A 19,378-nucleotide genomic window follows, 5' to 3' on the forward strand; every position below is an offset into this window, starting at 1 on the left:
TGAAATGTATATTGGTGCCTTCTGTGAATATAATGCTATATGACTCGCATTGATTGTGCTTGTTTTTGAATATAAATGAATGTAATAATGGATACACTACATATTGTTACAGGTTATTTTTTGTTTTAGTATGAAAGGAGGATGACAAAGCTGCAGAAACCTCAGAAGAGCTGAACCCAAAGGGATCATTCAGCACCTGGGGTAATGCTAGGTAATTAAGTTTGATATGAGGAAGAGGAGAGCAGCTCCAATTCCTTGGATCAAGAGCCCTGTACTTCCATGGAAGGATACTATATATAACCACAATAATCTTGAGGCTTAAATAAAACAGAAATAGTTTATTAGTCTTTACTCTAAAGCAGCATACAAAATTTCACTTTGAGATTGAATCTTATTGCCAATTTTTCCATTTCTTCTTGCAAGCATTAATACAGGCATATTTATGGAAATAGGGGTGACAGAAAAAGTAATGCAAGATTACTCTCTCATCATAAGGCCTATCAAATAATACACACTATGTGGAATGAGTCATTTACATAGGACATTGATTACATGGTACTAAAGCAGTATTTCTGTAGATACCACAGTGTACTGTTGTGTCCCAAAAACATTCACTATATAGACAAGTAATTTAGTAATTCTATGCACCATTTCAAAAGCTATGCTGTCATGATCCTCACCAGTCTTATACTATTTCCATTAGTTATTACCCCACTGTAACCTTGTACTGCATTCACCATTCCAGAAACAATCCTAAAGCATTAACTTTCACACACACACACACATATATATATATACTGTATATACAATGTATATATTTTATGCTTAATGCTAAAAAAAAAGCATGGGATCACCAATTGAATATATTTCAAACACTTTTTACAGTTCATTATACCTAAATTGAAGATGGTTTTGCATCAAGAGAAAAATCTGATTAAAAAAAAAAAAAAATTTACTACAGAATTCTGTTTAGTAAACACTTACTGAACCCGTACTTGTGAGATCTACTTACACTCAGCATACAAGGTTGACAATATAATTGTTGTCTTTCATTTTTTGGGACACACAGCACAAAAAATTGTACAAGTTTCTCTGATCAAATATGATATATCAGAATAAATTTCTTTGAGGAACAAACATGTTACCCACAAAAATACAGCTATACATGTTGCTGTGATGCTCAGAATGTTCTCTGGCCCTGTGCTGCAGTTGCTCGACTTCTTTTTCCATTAAGCGTAAGAAATAAATCCTAACATTTAAAAAGCCTTGCAGTGGAGATAAAAACAGACAAAAAGGCACTGTAGATACAGGGCCAAACAACATGATACCTTTTCTCAAGATGTGACCTCCCCCCCCCCCCCCCACCCAAGAAAAAAAAATCACTGAATCCAAGACAGGGACAAATGAAAATACTTACAAATGATCACCTTGAAAAATCACACAAAACTCGTGTTTATTGGAATTCGTGTTAATTTGAAGTGGCAGATGGTTCTGCTCTAATCTTCAACTTTAAGAAATATCCAAATAACAAGAGACTAGAACAAATGTACAAGAAAAAAATGTCGTGGCCAAAAACAATTTTTTTTTTTCAAGGGATAAAATTCTTAGTCAACTGGCAGCAAGCCAACATATGATCCACAGATATAACCTGTAGGGCCACCAAGGTCACCCAGTACTCCACACATCTGCTGGCCTACAACTGGAGTAGAAAACAGCCAAGGGTAATACTTATCAGTAAGGACTGTTAACAGCAGCTAACCCTCATTTGTAGCGGATGGCGATCCACGTGTTTTGGCGGCTCATGTTGATGTTGGTACCTTTTGTTTTGACTAAGGACTGCACTCTTTCATCAACATAATGTGCTGTTGATCCTGAGAAGTTATATCCTTTCAATAAAAATTTATATAAAGGCAAGCACTAGTTGCCCATGGCGTAAGTGCGCGTCCATTCCCGTGCAATACGAATCGCCTCGGATTCGTTCACCTGTGAAAAATAGTAAAGATGTATTGCCAAGTTCAAATATATATTTCATTAGCTTATAAAGGTATCAAAGAAATGTGGTCAACTTAAGCTATCTCCCACCGAGGCAGGGTGACCCAAAAGAGAGACATTTTCAATATTTTTCACACACTCCCTGTCTTTGCAGAGGCACTTAGATACAACAGTTCAGATGTCACTCCAAAATCTTAAACCCCTCCTTTAAAGTGCAGGCACTGTACCTCCAACCTCCAGGACTCGAGTCTAGCTAACCGATTTCCCTGAATCCCTTCAAAAATATTACCCTGCTCGCACCAACAGCTCATCAAGTCCCAAAAATCATTTGTTTCCATTCACTCCAATCTAATATGCTCACACATGCCTGCTGTATGTCCAAGCTCCTTGCACACAAAACCTCTTCTACCCACTCCCTTCATCCTTTTCTAGGACGGCCCCTCTCTCTCCTTCCCTCTACTACAGATTTATACACCCTCCAAGTCATATTTTGCCCCATCTTCTCTAGATGACTAAACTTTCTCAACAACCCCTCCTAAGCCTGCTGAATAATACTTCTAGCAATTCCACACCTCCTAATTTTCACACTACAAATTCTCTGCATAACATTTACACTACACACTGCCGTTAGACACGGCATCTCCACTGTCTCCAGCCTCCTTGCTGCAGCATTTACAACCAATGCCTCACACCCATATAAGAGTGTGGGTACCACTATACTCGCAAACAGCCCTTCTTTGCCTCCATGGATAACGTTCTTTGTCTCCAAAGATATCAATGCACCACCCACCCTTTTTTGTTCATCAATTCTATGGCTTACCTCATCCTTTATAAACCCATCTGCTGCCAAATCTACTCCCAAATATCTGAACACATTCACTTCTTCCATACTCCCTCCTTCCAATGTGATATCCAATTTTTCTTTACCTAATTTGTTTGATAACCTTACTCTTATCTATGTTCACTATCTACTTTCTTCCTTTACACACCCTCAAACTCATCTACTAACCTTTGCAACTTCTCTTTAGAATCTCCCAAAAGCACAGTATCAGCAAAAAGTAACTGTCAACTCCCATTTTATATTCGATTCCCCATAATTTAATCTCGCTCCTCTCCCCAACACCCTAGCACTTACTACTTTTACAACCCCATCTATAAACATGTTAAACCTACCAAGACCTACTTTTACTGGAAAGTAATCTCCCTCCTCATAAAAACTGTAAAAGCATTTAGTAACTTACCACCTATTCCATACACTTGCAACATCTTCCACATTGCTCCCCTATCCACCCTATCATATGCCTTTTCTAAATCCATAAAGGCAACAAAAACTTCCCTACCTTTATGTAAATATTGTTCACTTTTATGCTCTACACATCCCCTACCCATTCTAAAGCCTCTTTTGTTCATCTACAATCCTGCTCTCTGTCTTACCTCTAATTCTCTGAATAACAACACTACCATACACTTACCTGGTATACTCAGTAAACTTCTCCCCCTATAATTTTTACATTCTCTTTTGTCCCCCCCCTTCCCTTTATATAAAGGAAATATACACGCTCTCCGCCAGTTACCTACTTTTTACACATTACTGAATGTCCACACCAACACCACCTCTACTCTCTGAATAAAACTCTTGGTAACCATACACCTTTTAATCCCCACTCAAAACTCTCTGCAGAACATTCATACCACACTGACTTCACATGCTCACTGCCTCCAGCCTCCTCCCAGTATGACATTTAAAACTCACGATTCACAACTACATTAATTGTTGGCACAACTATACTCTGGTACATTCCCCCCTTTTGCCTCAATATATAAAATTCTTTGTCTCCAAAGATACCTCAATACCACCCATCTTTTTCCTCTTTATCAATTCTATGCTTCACCTAGTCTTTCATACACCCATCTACCGACAAGTTCATTCCCAAATATCTACAAGCAATTATTCCCTCCATTTTTTTTTTATTTTTTTTTTATTATCACACTGGCCGATTCCCACCAAGGCAGGGTGGCCCGAAAAAGAAAAACTTTCACCATCATTCACTCCATCACTGTCTTGCCAGAAGGGTGCTTTACACTACAGTTTTTAAACTGCAACATTAACACCCCTCCTTCAGAGTGCAGGCACTGTACTTCCCATCTCCAGGACTCAAGTCCGGCCTGCCGGTTTCCCTGAATCCCTTCATAAATGTTACTTTGCTCACACTCCAACAGCACGTCGAGTATTAAAAACCATTTGTCTCCATTCACTCCTATCAAACACGCTCACGCATGCCTGCTGGAAGTCCAAGCCCCTCGCACACAAAACCTCCTTTACCCCCTCCCTCCAACCCTTCCTAGGCCGACCCCTACCCCGCCTTCCTTCCATTACAGACTAATACACTCTTGAAGTCATTCTGTTTCGCTCCATTCTCTCTACATGTCCGAACCACCTCAACAACCCTTCCTCAGCCCTCTGGACAACAGTTTTGGTAATCCCGCACCTCCTCCTAACTTCCAAACTACGAATTCTCTGCATTATATTCACACCACACATTGCCCTCAGACATGACATCTCCACTGCCTCCAGCCTTCTCCTCGCTGCAACATTCATCACCCACGCTTCACACCCATATAAGAGCGTTGGTAAAACTATACTCTCATACATTCCCCTCTTTGCCTCTAAGGACAAAGTTCTTTGTCTCCACAGACTCCTAAGTGCACCACTCACTCTTTTTCCCTCATCAATTCTATGATTCACCTCATCTTTCATAGACCCATCCGCTGACACGTCCACTCCCAAATATCTGAATACGTTCACCTCCTCCATACTCTCTCCCTCCAATCTGATATTCAATCTTTCATCACCTAATCTTTTTGTTATCCTCATAACCTTACTCTTTCCTGTATTCACCTTTAATTTTCTTCTTTTGCACACCCTACCAAATTCATCCACCAATCTCTGCAGCTTCTCTTCAGAATCTCCCAAAAGCACAGTGTCATCAGCAAAGAGCAGCTGTGACAACTCCCACTTTGTGTGTGATTCTTTATCTTTTAACTCCACGCCTCTTGCCAAGACCCTCGCATTTACTTCTCTTACAACCCCATCTATAAATATATTAAACAACCACGGTGACATCACACATCCTTGTCTAAGGCCTACTTTTACTGGGAAAAAATTTCCCTCTTTCCTACATACTCTAACTTGAGCCTCACTATCCTCGTAAAAACTCTTCACTGCTTTCAGTAACCTACCTCCTACACCATACACTTGCAACATCTGCCACATTGCCCCCCTCCATATCCCCCCCAATCTATTCAATTTTCCATTACCTGGATATTTCAATCTCATTACCTTGTTCTTTTCTTCTTTTACATACCCTCCCACATTCATCTACTAACCTTTGCAACCTCCTTCAGAATCTTCCAAAAGAACCTTGTCACAGGCCAATATCAATTATGAGAACTCTTACTTTATATCAGATTTATTATCTCTTAAGCTTACACCATTCCCAACACCAACATTTTCTCATACAATCCCATCTTTAATATGTTACAACAGGGTAACATCTCGCATCCATCCAAGACCAACTTTTACTGGAAAATAATCCTCCCCCCTCTCCTACACACCCTAACCTAACAGTGGACCCCCGACTTACAATATTAATTCATTCCAGAAGTCTGTTCGGGTGCCATTACCGAACGAATTTGCTCTCATCAGGAATATTTTAAATTAGATTAGTCCGTTTCAGACCCCCAAAAATACACGTACAAAAGCACTTACAAAAATACACTTGCATAATTGTTCGAGTTGGGAGCTGATCGTAAGGCGAGGGTCCACTGTATTTTACATAGTATACTTAATGGGATAATTCCCCTACACCCCTCAGGGGATGTCCCTTGATGCTGGTGAGGGATTCTTGATCTAAGGAACTTGAAGTGTGCTCCAATTCCTTGAATTAGTCTAAATACGTACCTTCCATTTCCCCAAACACTGTATGACCCCCACAGGTTTAGTACTCCTCATGAATGTAATAATTATTCACCTATAATTCTTGCTCTCATTTATCCACTTTTCCCATATACTTGGAGTATACCTGGAGGGGGTTCTGGGGGTCAACGCCCCCGCAGCTCAGTCTGAGACTCCCTAGGTACTTTTTCTCTTATGCATATAATGAACAGGTGCATGTCACTCCAAATAATATCCCCACCAGCTTGTAACATTTGTCTTAAGAACATATAATCTTGTATAAACTACCATTTCAATTTCCAAAATTACTGTACCTTCCAAAGTTCAGCAACATCATTAGCTAGTGGATCATCTGGGTTGGGTGCTGAAAGAAGTGCTTGAATCGACAGCAACACTGTACGAATCTGCAGTGCTGGACTCCACTTATCTAAATGACAAAACAAACATTTATTAAACTGTGTTTATTACAGTGTGTAAGCACAATTTTAAAGTGCTAAGAGTACCATTGTATGTTTGACTTCAATATTCTTCAATGATCAAAGTATTCAATGCAATTAGTATATATTGCCAATCAACTTCATAAAATCACAAGTACATCTCTCAAATATTTACGTTCAAGTCCAATATTTAAGCTATCTGGAACTGTGTTCACAGTAACACATTCTATCAAAATACTGTACGAACTTACCTTTAAGGATATCTAGACAAATTCTTCCTAATTTATCAATGTTGGGATGGTAAATTTTCGTCATGAACCTGTAAGGAAAGATTGAATCACTGCATTATAAGTCACATAAACAATTAAAAATTGAAGTCTTAAGAGGATGCACAAGGACTATAAAGTGAAGTGTTTATTAAAGCAAGAATATAAAGAACAAATATTACATCTTGCTTTAATTATTATTATTTATTTTTTTTTTATTAACACACTGGCCGATTCCCACCAAGGCAGGGTGGCCCGAAAAAGAGAAACTTTCACCATCATTCATTCCATCACTGTCTTGCCAGAAGGGTGCTATACACTACAGTTAAACTGCAACATTAACACCCCTCCTTCAGAGTGCAGGCACTGTACTTTAATTACGTATTAATGTTGGTTAATGTTGCAGTTTGAAAATGCAATCACAGTAATGTTGCAGTGCTAAATAATATTACAGCAGATAACAAGTGCATATGTTATTGGAAAACATCAAAACCAAACTGGGTTGATTTCTTTACTCACAAAATCGTAATAACACAATTGCAACAAACCACAATACGGGTGGGGTTTGAAACCATGGCAAGCGAGTCGTGAAACTCCAGGCCAGTGCATAAGCCACTGGGCCAGCTGGCTACAATGAGATTCATCCAGCTAGGTTAATTTATACACCACAGGGAGGTTAGCAAGGGTCCCACTGTGACCACAAGTGCTTTGAGGGGACTTGGGCTAGAGTTTGCCACAGCCATGCTGGTGGGAGATTCATCTGTAAAAACTTGTATCTATGGTCAGTGTGTGGCCCATGCTAGCCTCCCTATTGTGTATAAACATACCTAGATGGATGAATTTTATTGTAGCCAGCCAGTCCAGTGGCTTACGTACTGGCCTGGAGTTTTATGATTTGCTCACCATAGGTTCAAACCTCACCCGTACCATGGTTTGGGATTTCATTACACATTCGCATAAAATAATTTCAAACATTCTACTGACAAAGTAGGAGTTTCACCATATATCACACAAAACATGTCTTATTTTCAGTCAGGCAAACAGCTTGGGTCAATTTTTGTTTACTAAACAGTGTGGTAGATCAATTGAATGGTTTACAGGATGTAGTAGTAATTGCTACAAGCACTAAAAACTTTATAATACACTAAATGGGGCACCACAAGATTGGCCCTGCTCCTATACCAACAGATAGCAAATCTGGATATCCACTCTCCCCTCCCCCCGTATATCCATATACACACGTATATGTACAGTAATTGAAAACAGGTAAAAAAAAGAGGACCCCCAAGATACAACAAAATTAAAACAGTACTGAAGAGGAAGGAAAAGTCTGTAGGATATAAAGCTTCAAATGAAACCTGAGGACCAGCAGAAACATGCTTGATACCACCAGGATCGGCACCCATGGATGAGAACATCTCGCTACTCTGTATCTTTTTTTCCTCAGAAGTATGTGACCAAAGACACACCCTCAAACTTCCTCAAAAGTAGCCTTTTCACATTAAATTCATCACAATTTTGTATAAAAGTTCATGGAAAGGTAGGGGAGCAAAATTACCATGTGCCTCGTGGCCTGATCGCTAAAGCTCTCGCTTCACATGGCGAGGGTCTACGTTTGATTCCCAGCATGGGTAGAAACATTGGGCATGTTTCTTTACACCAGTTGCCTATGTTAACCCATCAGTAAAATGGGTACCTGGGAGTTAGTCGACTGGTGTGGGTCACAACCTGGGACAAGGACCTAATTTCCCCGAAATGCTCTGCATAACAAGTGGCTTTCTATATAGTAGTATATCAGTGATGTCAGCTAGGCCTGTATACCATGTACATGTACTTGTAGTAAATAAAGATATTATATTATTATTATTATTATTATTTTACATCCTCACTTACTTGACTGATCGCTGTGGCAACCTGTCTACATCTTTGCAACAGTTACTGATTCACATAAATCACAAACAGAAATGCTAACATACATACAAGTCAAAATGCAACAGTCTTGCTGTCTCCAGATATAAATAAACAATGAAATAGTGATAGCTTTTTCACAATTTTTTCTTACGTTTATCTACATGTGTTATTCAGGTTAGGTTTAGTTGGTTAGATAAGTATTAATTCATGATGAACATTTTGAGGAGCAAGTAGAATTGATGGAAGAGCAGGTCAAAGTTGCACTTATGACATTATAAGCATTAATCATGTCATGATGAAAAGCCCATATGCAAATATATGTTAAAATTAGATATTACTTACAATGAAAGGGAAACTAACTTATAAATCTGATAATGGGTTGGCTGTACACGCAATCAGGGTAAATCCCATTTTTTTTTCATTGCTCCCTTCTGAGTCAACACCAAGAGCATAATAAACTTATAAATAATCACGTTAGTTAAGTGTTCAATGTACATGGATTCACGAGACCCATCAAAGGATGTGCAGAAGGGGAAAGAATGGCCTATGCATCATCATGCTACTGACATAATAAAAAAACCTGAATATATAATTGTACTTGAAAAAACCTACACTACCTACCTGACTTTTGGAGCACTCATTGGATACTCTTCTGGCAGGAACAGCTCTAATTTAAACACGCCACCCTCAAATGGTGACCCTTCTGGACCTAATAAAGAAATCATACACCAAAATTACAAATCATTCATGTACTATAGTACACTTCAGCAACTGCACATCCTATCTCAAAATGCTTCTAAGTATCAAGTTTACTATTTGAGTTCAATGAACATTTCAAACCATATGGAGTGCAGTGCTACTTGATGCCTTTGCGTACATTTTTATTCAGAGCAACAGTTTATTTTTAAATGACAAAATCAAAATGAACATTTAGGCCTGAAACTATTTTCTATAGTAGATCATCGATTACAGGGTGATGGCCTATTCAGCAATTAATGTCATCCAGCAGTCATTTTTGTATAACACCTTAACAGATACTGCAGAAAAGGAATGTGTTAACTATAGGGACCATAAAAAAAAGCGAGTGATTATCCAAGGTTTTGAAAAATGTCCCCAACAGCTCTGGAAAATGGAGACCTACTGTACTACAGGCACTCCTCATTTAACCACCAACTTCCGTTCCTACAACTAGGTCATTAAGCGAATTAGTCGATAAGCGATAAGCATACCGTATTGGTAGTGGGTTTGTGTCAACCATCTTTACTGTTTTAATATCACCTTTGCACCATTTCTAACATTTTTAGTACAGTATATTTTTAAATGTTTATATAGTAGTGTACTGCTCTAGATACGTTACTTAGATTTCCATACTGGTCGGAGAGCTGGTCATAAGTCTGAACAGTCGTTAAACAGGTAGGTCATTATGGGAGGAGTGCCTGTAATCTTTTTCATAGTTATAATGCTTTATATTCAGGTTTTGGTGTTCTGTAATGCAAGAAAAAATATTACAAAATAACTGCCAACACTTTTAACTACCTCTAAATCACTACCACCATTCACAGATCAAAGGTTGAAGTAGCAACCACAGTGTACGTATACTACAAGTTGGGAGAAAACCCTACAAATATTGAAAGCCTGGATCATAAAGAGCCGTCATGCCCAGCCGACACAGTAACTATCTCTGGAACATCGAGTGTGTCCAGTCTATGAAAAATCTTCTCAACTAGGCAAAAAGGAAGAAAAAGTTAACACAAAAGACACTGACAAACTGCAAATACAACTACAGTATTGTACTTGTTCTCCATTACATACAATTAGTATACAGAAAATGAACAGTATGAGAGCAACAACATATTAAGCCCAATGAATGTAAAGGAATACTTTTCAAAGTATAGTTTTGACCAGTACAGATTTTGTTGTAAGGTTTATAAATTTAAACCATTGCTTTATTGTTGTCAAGGGTTGTGGTGCATAGGTGCCAAGTGGGGTACATACATCCAAGCTTCATTTGTCAAGTGAAGCATCACAGCTAGGGGACGTGGAACCCTCAATACAACAGGCTCCCAATTCAGATTTCTCAGCATTCAAAATGCAGTTTTCTGGGTCGAACTGGAGTTGTACCCACAGTACCCAGAAACCGGCAGTGCCATCCAAACAGGGACAAGCAAGAGACAAGAACGTGATAAGTATGGTAGGCACTTTCTTTGGACACCTACAGATCTTGGAAGAAATGATGCAGATGATGGTCACCATACTAGGCCTTGGGTAAAGCCTGCATTGGAATGAAGTAAACTTTGTGATGACATACTGCAAGCCCATAAAATCTGTCACTGAAAACACACAAGCACTAGGACAAGCAACAATGGTGAGCACAAGAATGCAATCACAGACACACTCTGCAAGCAGATACCAGAGCCTGTCGTGCCCTGGCACCGTGAGCTCTGTTGTAGGGCAGACGACTGCTTGTGTAGGTATAGGCTATAAGATGAACAAGCACATCCATGGGAAGACTAGGCAAATATCAGGATATGTTGATAAGACTAGTCTGATTAGGGTCCTTGGCTAGTCTACTAAGAGGGGTAAGTCAAGTCCCCACTGGGCATAAAACATGGGAAGACCAGGATTGAAATGTCAACAAGAATGTGCTTCAAGTTGTATATAAAATACCTGTTCTTGAGAAAGAACTTCCCACTTAGGGTCAGTGATGCTCAGTAACAAAAAGTCAAATCCTAGTGATATAAATCCAGAACAAAAATTAAAAATTAGCATTGCAAATGCATACGGTCCAGTTTAACAATGCCAGGAAAGAGCAGAAATTGCAAAAAGACTACATAGAAAACTAAGACAACCATCAATAAAAAAAAGTGACCATGAAAATGTCAAAATCATGGTAATAGTGGATACCACCATCTGTATAAAGAAACAGACTGAACAGCCCAAGAGGCTGGAATTACTGTAAATAAATGATAAGCTAAATTACCTCAGTGTAATGACTATCTTTAATCATTAGCATATTTCAAGATAACCCCAATAGAAACAAGTCACTGACATTTTTGGGTTATCCAAGGTAATTTACACTATATATGATAATTGTACTTGTGTGTACCCATACCTAAATAAACTTACACATGTGAAAGAAGGCAACACACCAACACTAGACCTGATATTCACAAAGGAGAAAAAAAATGAGAATAAACCTTCGTCAAGCTACCTAAACCAACGTAGAAAGCATGATTATGTTTTGGAATTATGATCTTACAATTATAACTAAATGCTAAACCTCCAGGGATTGTACAGCTCATGTTTGGAATAATACAAAATTTCTTTAAATTTGTCAAACATGGGTAGGCCTACATACTCACAACACTTAATTTAAAATTAAAATATGAAACCAGAAGACAAATGAAACTCCCTACCTACCTGCTACCACTACATGAAAGTATCTGGCATTAGTTTCATCTGGGACGGCTGAGATACCCGGAACAGGTTCAGCCATAAGCCGCTGAGTTTCCTGAAAGATTGCAAAATTATCACTTACAGAAATACATACATTAATTTTTTTTATTGTAAGAATGCTTTGTAAACGTTATTAATAACCACATCACAAAACATACACATGTGGATCTACCTGGAGATACCTGGAGAGAGTTCCGGGGGTCAACGCCCCCGCGGCCCGGTCTGTGACCAGGCCTCCTTAGGTCAGTGTCCCAGGATGCGACCCACACCAGTCAACTAACACCCAGGTACCCATTTTACTGATGGGGAACATAGACAATAGGTTGAAAGAAACACGTCCAATGTTTCTACTCTGGCTGGGAATTGAACCCAGGCCCTCACCGTGTGAAGCGAGAGCGTTAACCACCAGGCCACCAGAGCCCTTGACAAAAGTTAATTCTCTTGTATATAAAATACACCTACCATCCGGTCGTAAGTCGAAATGGTCTTAAGTTGAATTTTACTACTGAATATCAACAAAACATTTTTGTAATGACTATTTTATTGTTTTATTTTGGTATTTCATGTTTTACTTTACTTTTTATGCTGTTAGTACTGTATTTTATACAGTAAGGTTTAGGATAAACACTGTGTACAACACAAATAGTTGTTTATTTCCCAGAAATTTGGCATAAAAAACACGGTCATAAGTCGAGTGGTCGTAAATTGAGCAGGTCATAAGTCGGATGGTAGGTGTATACACATACAGCCTCTCCTCACTTGAACAACGGAGTTCTGTTCCTATGACAACATCAGTAAACAAATTCATCACTAAGCAAGGAGCATACTATAATGGTAGTTGGTTTGTGTCAACCATCTTTGATATTGTTTTAATATCACCTTTGCACCATTAATAACATTTTCAGTATACGCATTTTTAAATGTTTATACAGCAGTGTACTGTATATTGTCATAAACAGAACAGATGAAATCAGCTCTAATATACATTATTTAGGTATGCATACTGGTAAGAGAGCTAGTCGTAAGTCCGAGTCATCAATAAATGAGTACGTCACTAAGTGAGGAGAGCCTGTACTCTGATTTCAGCGACATTATTTAACCCTTAAACAGTCCAAACAGATCGACGTTCAAATTCGTAGTGCTACAAAAGTAGATCTACTTTTTTTAACATTTTCAATTGTAACCAAAAAAAAATGTAGATAAAAGTTTTTTTTACACGTTTTCAAATGTAAAACAAAAAAGATCTACATTTTTTTACATACTTTCAGATGTTGAAAAAACGTATATATACGTTTGGACCATTTAAGGGTTAATAAGCAGTAATCCCTACAAATTCACTAGCCAAATTCATCATACTGCTTGTTTTTCCCTTAAGGATCACTCACGAGGAAAAGGGTATGCTGTTTACCAATATGCATTTTCATTTGTCGTGGAACCACAAACCGAAAACCAAGCACACTTTTTTCAAAATGTGCACTGCGCATGTCCCCTCACCCACCTTAAACCTTGATATACCTTTGATGAGTTCAAAGCGTTCTTCTACTCCTGGAGCCCAGCCATAGGCCAGGCTCGTCTGGTGCTTGCCTGGTCAACCAGGCTGTTGCTGCTGGTGGCCTGCTGCCCCACATATCCATCACAGCCTGGTTGATCTGGCACCTGGTGAAGTTACTTGTCCAGTTTCCTTTTGAAGACTTCTACATACTCATCCCAGCATCACCTTCCTCACTTAAATAACACTTCATATGAATGTCAGTGTTAACGTTAAAATATTTAAGGCCTCAAATATAAAATGACCCACAAATAAAAAAAAATTCAGTTACATAGACAGCAATCTGTAATACAATATTCATGCTAACTGTATCTGCTGAAATCTCTAAAGAACATAAGTATTAAATATGGAAAGAGCCCTACTAAAATCTGTTTCATAGCCTCGGCTATGAAACTAATCTCACTGGAGTCAAGAATATGGCACTCTCCGAGCATTAAGCTGCAAATATGTGTGCAAAGTCAGCTCTTATAAAGCTCCTCTACCATATACTGTATACTAAAGTGAATTTTTGTAAATTTAACTGAAAAAGTGCATGGGAAAATGAATAAAACACACAACTCCAGGGGTGTTGATAGCACCCCACGGGTGACGATACTCTGCAGGTGATAATATTCCAAAGGTGATGCCAATACTCCGAGAGTAACAATACTCCATGGGTGACAACAATCAGTACTCTGTGGGGTGACGACAATCAGTACTCTGTGGGGTGACGACAATCAGTACTCTGTGGGGTGACGACAACCAGTACTCTGTGGGGTGACGACAATCACTACTCTGTGGGGTGACGACAATCACTACTCTGTGGGGTGACGACAATCACTACTCTGTGGGGTGACGACAATCACTACTCTGTGGGGTGACGACAATCACTACTCTGTGGGGTGACGACAATCACTACTGTGGGGTGACGACAATCACTACTCTGTGGGGTGACGACAATCACTACTCTGTGGGGTGACGACAATCACTACTCTGTGGGGTGACGACAATCACTACTCTGTGGGGTGACGACAATCACTACTGTGGGGTGACGACAATCACTACTGTGGGGTGACGACAATCAGTACTCTGTAGGGTGACGACAATCAGTACTCTGTAGGGTGACGACAACCAGTACTCTGTGGGGTGACGACAACCAGTACTCTGTGGGGTGACGACAATCACTACTCTGGGGTGACGATAATCACTACTCTATGGGGTGACGACAATCACTACTCTGTGGGGTGACGACAATCACTACTCTGTGGGGTGATGACAATCACTACTCTGTGGGGTGACGACAATCACTACTCTGTGGGGTGACGACAATCACTACTGTGGGGTGACGACAATCACTACTCTGTGGGGTGACGACAATCACTACTCTGTGGGGTGACAACAGTCAGTACTCTGTGGGGTGACGACAATCAGTACTCTGTGGGGTGACGACAATCAGTACTCTGTGGGGTGACGACAATCAGTACTCTGTGGGGTGACGACAATCAGTACTCTGTGGGGTGACGACAATCAGTACTCTGTGGGGTGACGACAACCAGTACTCTGTAGGGTGACGACAACCAGTACTCTGTGGGGTGACGACAATCACTACTCTGTGGGGTGATAACAATCAGTACTCTGTGGGGTGATGACACTCGGTACTCTGTGGGTAATGACAACCAATACTCTGTGGGTGACAACAATCAATACTCTGTGGGTGAAGACAATACCCAGCGGGTGAAGGCACAATACCCAGCAGGCTACAATACTCTGTGGGTGAAGACAATACTCCATGGATTACAATACTCTGAGTGATGGTACAGTACTCTGCGGGTGACATTACTGCTTGGGCTACAGTACTCCGCAGGCTAAAAATACTCTGAGGGTCTACCTGGAAGGTATTCCGGGGATCAACGTCCCCGCGGCCCGGTCCACAACCAGGCCTCCTGGCGGATCAGGGCCTGATCAACGAGGCTGTTAATGCTGGCCGCACGTAGCCCAACATAGGAACCACAGCCCGGCTGATCTGGCACCGACTTTAGGTATCTGTCCAGCTCCCTCTTGAAGACAACCAGCGGTCTATTGGTAATGCCCCTTATGGTTGGTGGGAGGCTGTTGAACAGTCTTGGGCCCCAAACACATTTTCTCTTAGTGTACCAGTGACGCCCTATTTTTCACTGAGGGTATGTTACATCACCTGACAAGTCTTTAGCTCTCGCAGGAGTGATTTCTGTATGCAGATTAGGAACCAGTCCCTCCAGAATCTTCCAGGTGTAGATTATGATACATTTCTCTCACCAGAAGTCCAGTGAGTACAAGTCAAGTGCTTCCAGGTGTTCTCAGTAGTTAAGGTTTTTGATGACAATAGTCTGGGGGTGACAAACTACAAAATACTCTGGGGGTGACAAACTACAAAATACTCTGGGGTGACAAACCACAGAACACTCTGGGGGTGACAAACCACAGAACACTCTGGGGGTGAAGAACCACAGAACACTCTGGGGGTGAAGAACCACAGAACACTCTGGGGGTGAAGAACCACAGAACACTCTGGGGGTGAAGAACCACAGAACACTCTGGGGGTGAAGAACCACAGAACACTCTGGGGGTGAAGAACCACAGAACACTCTGGGGGTGAAGAACCACAGAACACTCTGGGGGTGAAGAACCACAGAACACTCTGGGGGTGAAGAACCACTGAACACTCTGGGGGTGAAGAACCACTGAACACTCTGGGGGTGAAGAACCACTGAACACTCTGGGGGTGAAGAACCGCAGAACACTCTGGGAGTGAAGAACCGCAGAACACTCTGGGGGTGAAGAACCGCAGAACACTCTGGGGGTGAAGAACCACAGAACACTCTGGGGGTGAAGAACCACACAACACTCTGGGGGTGAAGAACCACACAACACTCTGGGGGTGAAGAACCGCAGAACACTCTGGGGGTGAAGAACCGCAGAACACTCTGGGGGTGAAGAACCGCAGAACACTCTGGGGGTGAAGAACCGCAGAACACTCTGGGGGTGAAGAACCACAGAACACTCTGGGGGTGAAGAACCACAGAACACTCTGGGGGTGAAGAACCACAGAACACTCTGGGGGTGAAGAACCACAGAACACTCTGGGGGTGAAGAACCACAGAACACTCTGGGGGTGAAGAACCACAGAACACTCTGGGGGTGAAGAACCACAGAACACTCTGGGGGTGAAGAACCACAGAACACTCTGGGGGTGAAGAACCACAGAACACTCTGGGGGTGAAGAACCACAGAACACTCTGGGGGTGAAGAACCACAGAACACTCTGGGGGTGAAGAACCACAGAACACTCTGGGGGTGAAGAACCACAGAACACTCTGGGGGTGAAGAACCACAGAACACTCTGGGGGTGAAGAACTGCAGAACACTCTGGGGGTGAAGAACCACAGAACACTCTGGGGGTGAAGAACCACAGAACACTCTGGGGGTGAAGAACCACAGAACACTCTGGGGGTGAAGAACCACACAACACTCTGGGGGTGAAGAACCACACAACACTCTGGGGGTGAAGAACCACACAACACTCTGGGGGTGAAGAACCACACAACACTCTGGGGGTGAAGAACCACACAACACTCTGGGGGTGAAGAACCACACAACACTCTGGGGGTGAAGAACCACACAACACTCTGGGGGTGAAGAACCGCAGAACACTCTGGGGGTAAAGAACCGCAGAACACTCTGGGGGTGAAGAACCGCAGAACACTCTGGGGGTGAAGAACCGCAGAACACTCTGGGGGTGAAGAACCGCAGAACACTCTGGGGGTGAAGAACCGCAGAACACTCTGGGGGTGAAGAACCACAGAACACTCTGGGGGTGAAGAACCACAGAACACTCTGGGGGTGAAGAACCACAGAACACTCTGGGGGTGAAGAACCACAGAACACTCTGGGGGTGAAGAACCACAGAACACTCTGGGGGTGAAGAACCACAGAACACTCTGGGGGTGAAGAACCACAGAACACTCTGGGGGTGAAGAACCACAGAACACTCTGGGGGTGAAGAACCACAGAACACTCTGGGGGTGAAGAACCACAGAACACTCTGGGGGTGAAGAACCACAGAACACTCTGGGGGTGAAGAACCACAGAACACTCTGGGGGTGAAGAACCACAGAACACTCTGGGGGTGAAGAACCACAGAACACTCTGGGGGTGAAGAACCACAGAACACTCTGGGGGTAATACTCGTGTAGACACCAATCTTAGTTGCCCAAACCCACAATACCCAGAGGCGACACACAATACCCCTGGGTACAGACACCCACAATACCCAGTAATAAATCCCCTACACTGCCCCCTCCAAAAACCACCATAAAAACCCACAAAACCGAAAAAAAAATGAAATGATCTAACAGAGCAGGTTGGACAGCGGCTACTACCATGCATATCCGGTATTTGAGGTAATTACACCTCTTATTTCACCTACGAGGGGCCTAAACCTCCCCTCATAGACACAACAGGGTGAAATAGACCTAAAAAGCCCACCTTAATTATTCTCCGAGGTAAACCAGCAGCCATTTTTATGAAAAATATTTCACAGTAACGCCGCAGTGGCTATGACTGGACCAGCTCAGTTATGTTCCAATAATGCCATTTTTATATTCCTTTCTTATCGTTACACCGTTAGCCTTTATTAAATGGCCATTTGTTTAACCCCTGACTCAATGACTGGCCTAACAGTTGCGGGTTTATTATAGTATGTTAGATCAAATGTGTGGATATTATTAGAATTTAGAAAAATTTAGGTTCTCCTTCGCGTCTTCAGTCTACTAAGTAGTGGCGGTAAATTCGAATTTCTAATTTGGGAAATCACTCAATTATGCCTGTTTAACTTGATATATATATTTACAGTAGTTTCCATATACAAAAGATAAAATCATAGTTACATTTACAAATAGTTATATCCAATTAAAATGTATATTTATATTGAATAGAAGAATATTATTGCATTAGTACACTGTTCTTATTTATATCTAAAAATTACATAGCATAAAATATTACATTCCTGCTGTTTTCAATATAAAGAATGTATATTGTTGTATGTTAAATATGGTCAGTATAGTCATACAATGGCTCACAACCGAAGGAATCCGGGCTTGATCCCCGGGTTGTGTGGGACTTGTGGGAAGGGTCCCTGACAACTACTGCCCCTGCTTACATTGCAATAAATATGCTCACCCAGCAGTGAACAATTACCTCTTCACCTAACAGTAAACAGGTACCCGTTCACCTACCAATAAATAATCACCTGTTAGTCAGTTGTAAGTCGCATCCTTGACAGTGGTATTTAATTCTCTTAAGATATTGCTTAGGTCATCCTTGGAAATGTCCACATGTAAACCCTGAAGTGTATATACCTGTGTATGTACACTGAGAGCTTGCTTTAATCTTTATTGCAGGGATAAAGATATGCTTGATATTAGTACACAGGTCAACTACAGCTATAATGACCCACGTGCAGTAGATAGGCTTTAAACCTAACCACCACATAATCGAACTGATGCAGGATAACAACTCTTAGCCTGTAAAGTAAAATAAAGCCAGTTATTACTATTATTACGTAAATGCCATTGATTAGAATCTACAGTCTTAGAAATTGTCTCTGTCCACAGCAGGACTCGACCCTGCACACTCTGTATCAAAGTACACAGTACTTTAGCCACTCAGCCAGATATTAATATTTGTTATTTATCGTTTAAGGATACAATTCACAAAGTCAGTGGAGGAATCACAGTTATTAGAATGTGGTTGTGAAGCAACCAGTTGAACCGGAAATGACGCTAATGGATAACGG

The 19,378-nt window shown here is 41.1% G+C and overlaps 1 protein-coding gene across 1 annotated transcript; it reads right to left on the reverse strand.

The window, feature by feature from the left end:
• Nucleotides 1-1,372: 1,372 nt before the first annotated feature.
• On the reverse strand, nt 1,373-18,221 carry LOC128702310 (ubiquitin-conjugating enzyme E2 N). The gene is made up of 6 exons (XM_053796496.2): nt 18,070-18,221; nt 11,982-12,072; nt 9,183-9,270; nt 6,636-6,703; nt 6,262-6,374; nt 1,373-1,983 (listed from the first exon to the last, which is right to left on the reverse strand). The coding sequence occupies exons 1-6, from the start codon at nt 18,100-18,102 to the stop codon at nt 1,918-1,920; spliced, it is 459 nt and encodes a 152-aa protein (XP_053652471.1). The 5' UTR covers nt 18,103-18,221; the 3' UTR covers nt 1,373-1,917.
• Nucleotides 18,222-19,378: the final 1,157 nt, after the last annotated feature.

Source organism: Cherax quadricarinatus, chromosome 80 (genome assembly GCF_038502225.1).
Source record: "Cherax quadricarinatus isolate ZL_2023a chromosome 80, ASM3850222v1, whole genome shotgun sequence".
Lineage (NCBI taxonomy): Eukaryota > Metazoa > Arthropoda > Malacostraca > Decapoda > Parastacidae > Cherax > Cherax quadricarinatus.

What these genes read in the sequence shown, in the direction of transcription:
- LOC128702310 (XM_053796496.2), bottom strand. Translation starts at nt 18,102, where the DNA reads ATGGCTGCTGGTTTACCTCGGAGAATAATTAAG. An exon ending in TACCTCGGAGAATAATTAAG is followed by an intron (nt 12,073 to 18,069) that starts GTGGGCTTTTTA and finishes GCAATCTTTCAG; the next exon opens with GAAACTCAGCGGCTTATGGC. An exon ending in ATGTTGCTGAACTTTGGAAG is followed by an intron (nt 1,984 to 6,261) that starts GTACAGTAATTT and finishes TATTTTTCACAG; the next exon opens with GTGAACGAATCCGAGGCGAT.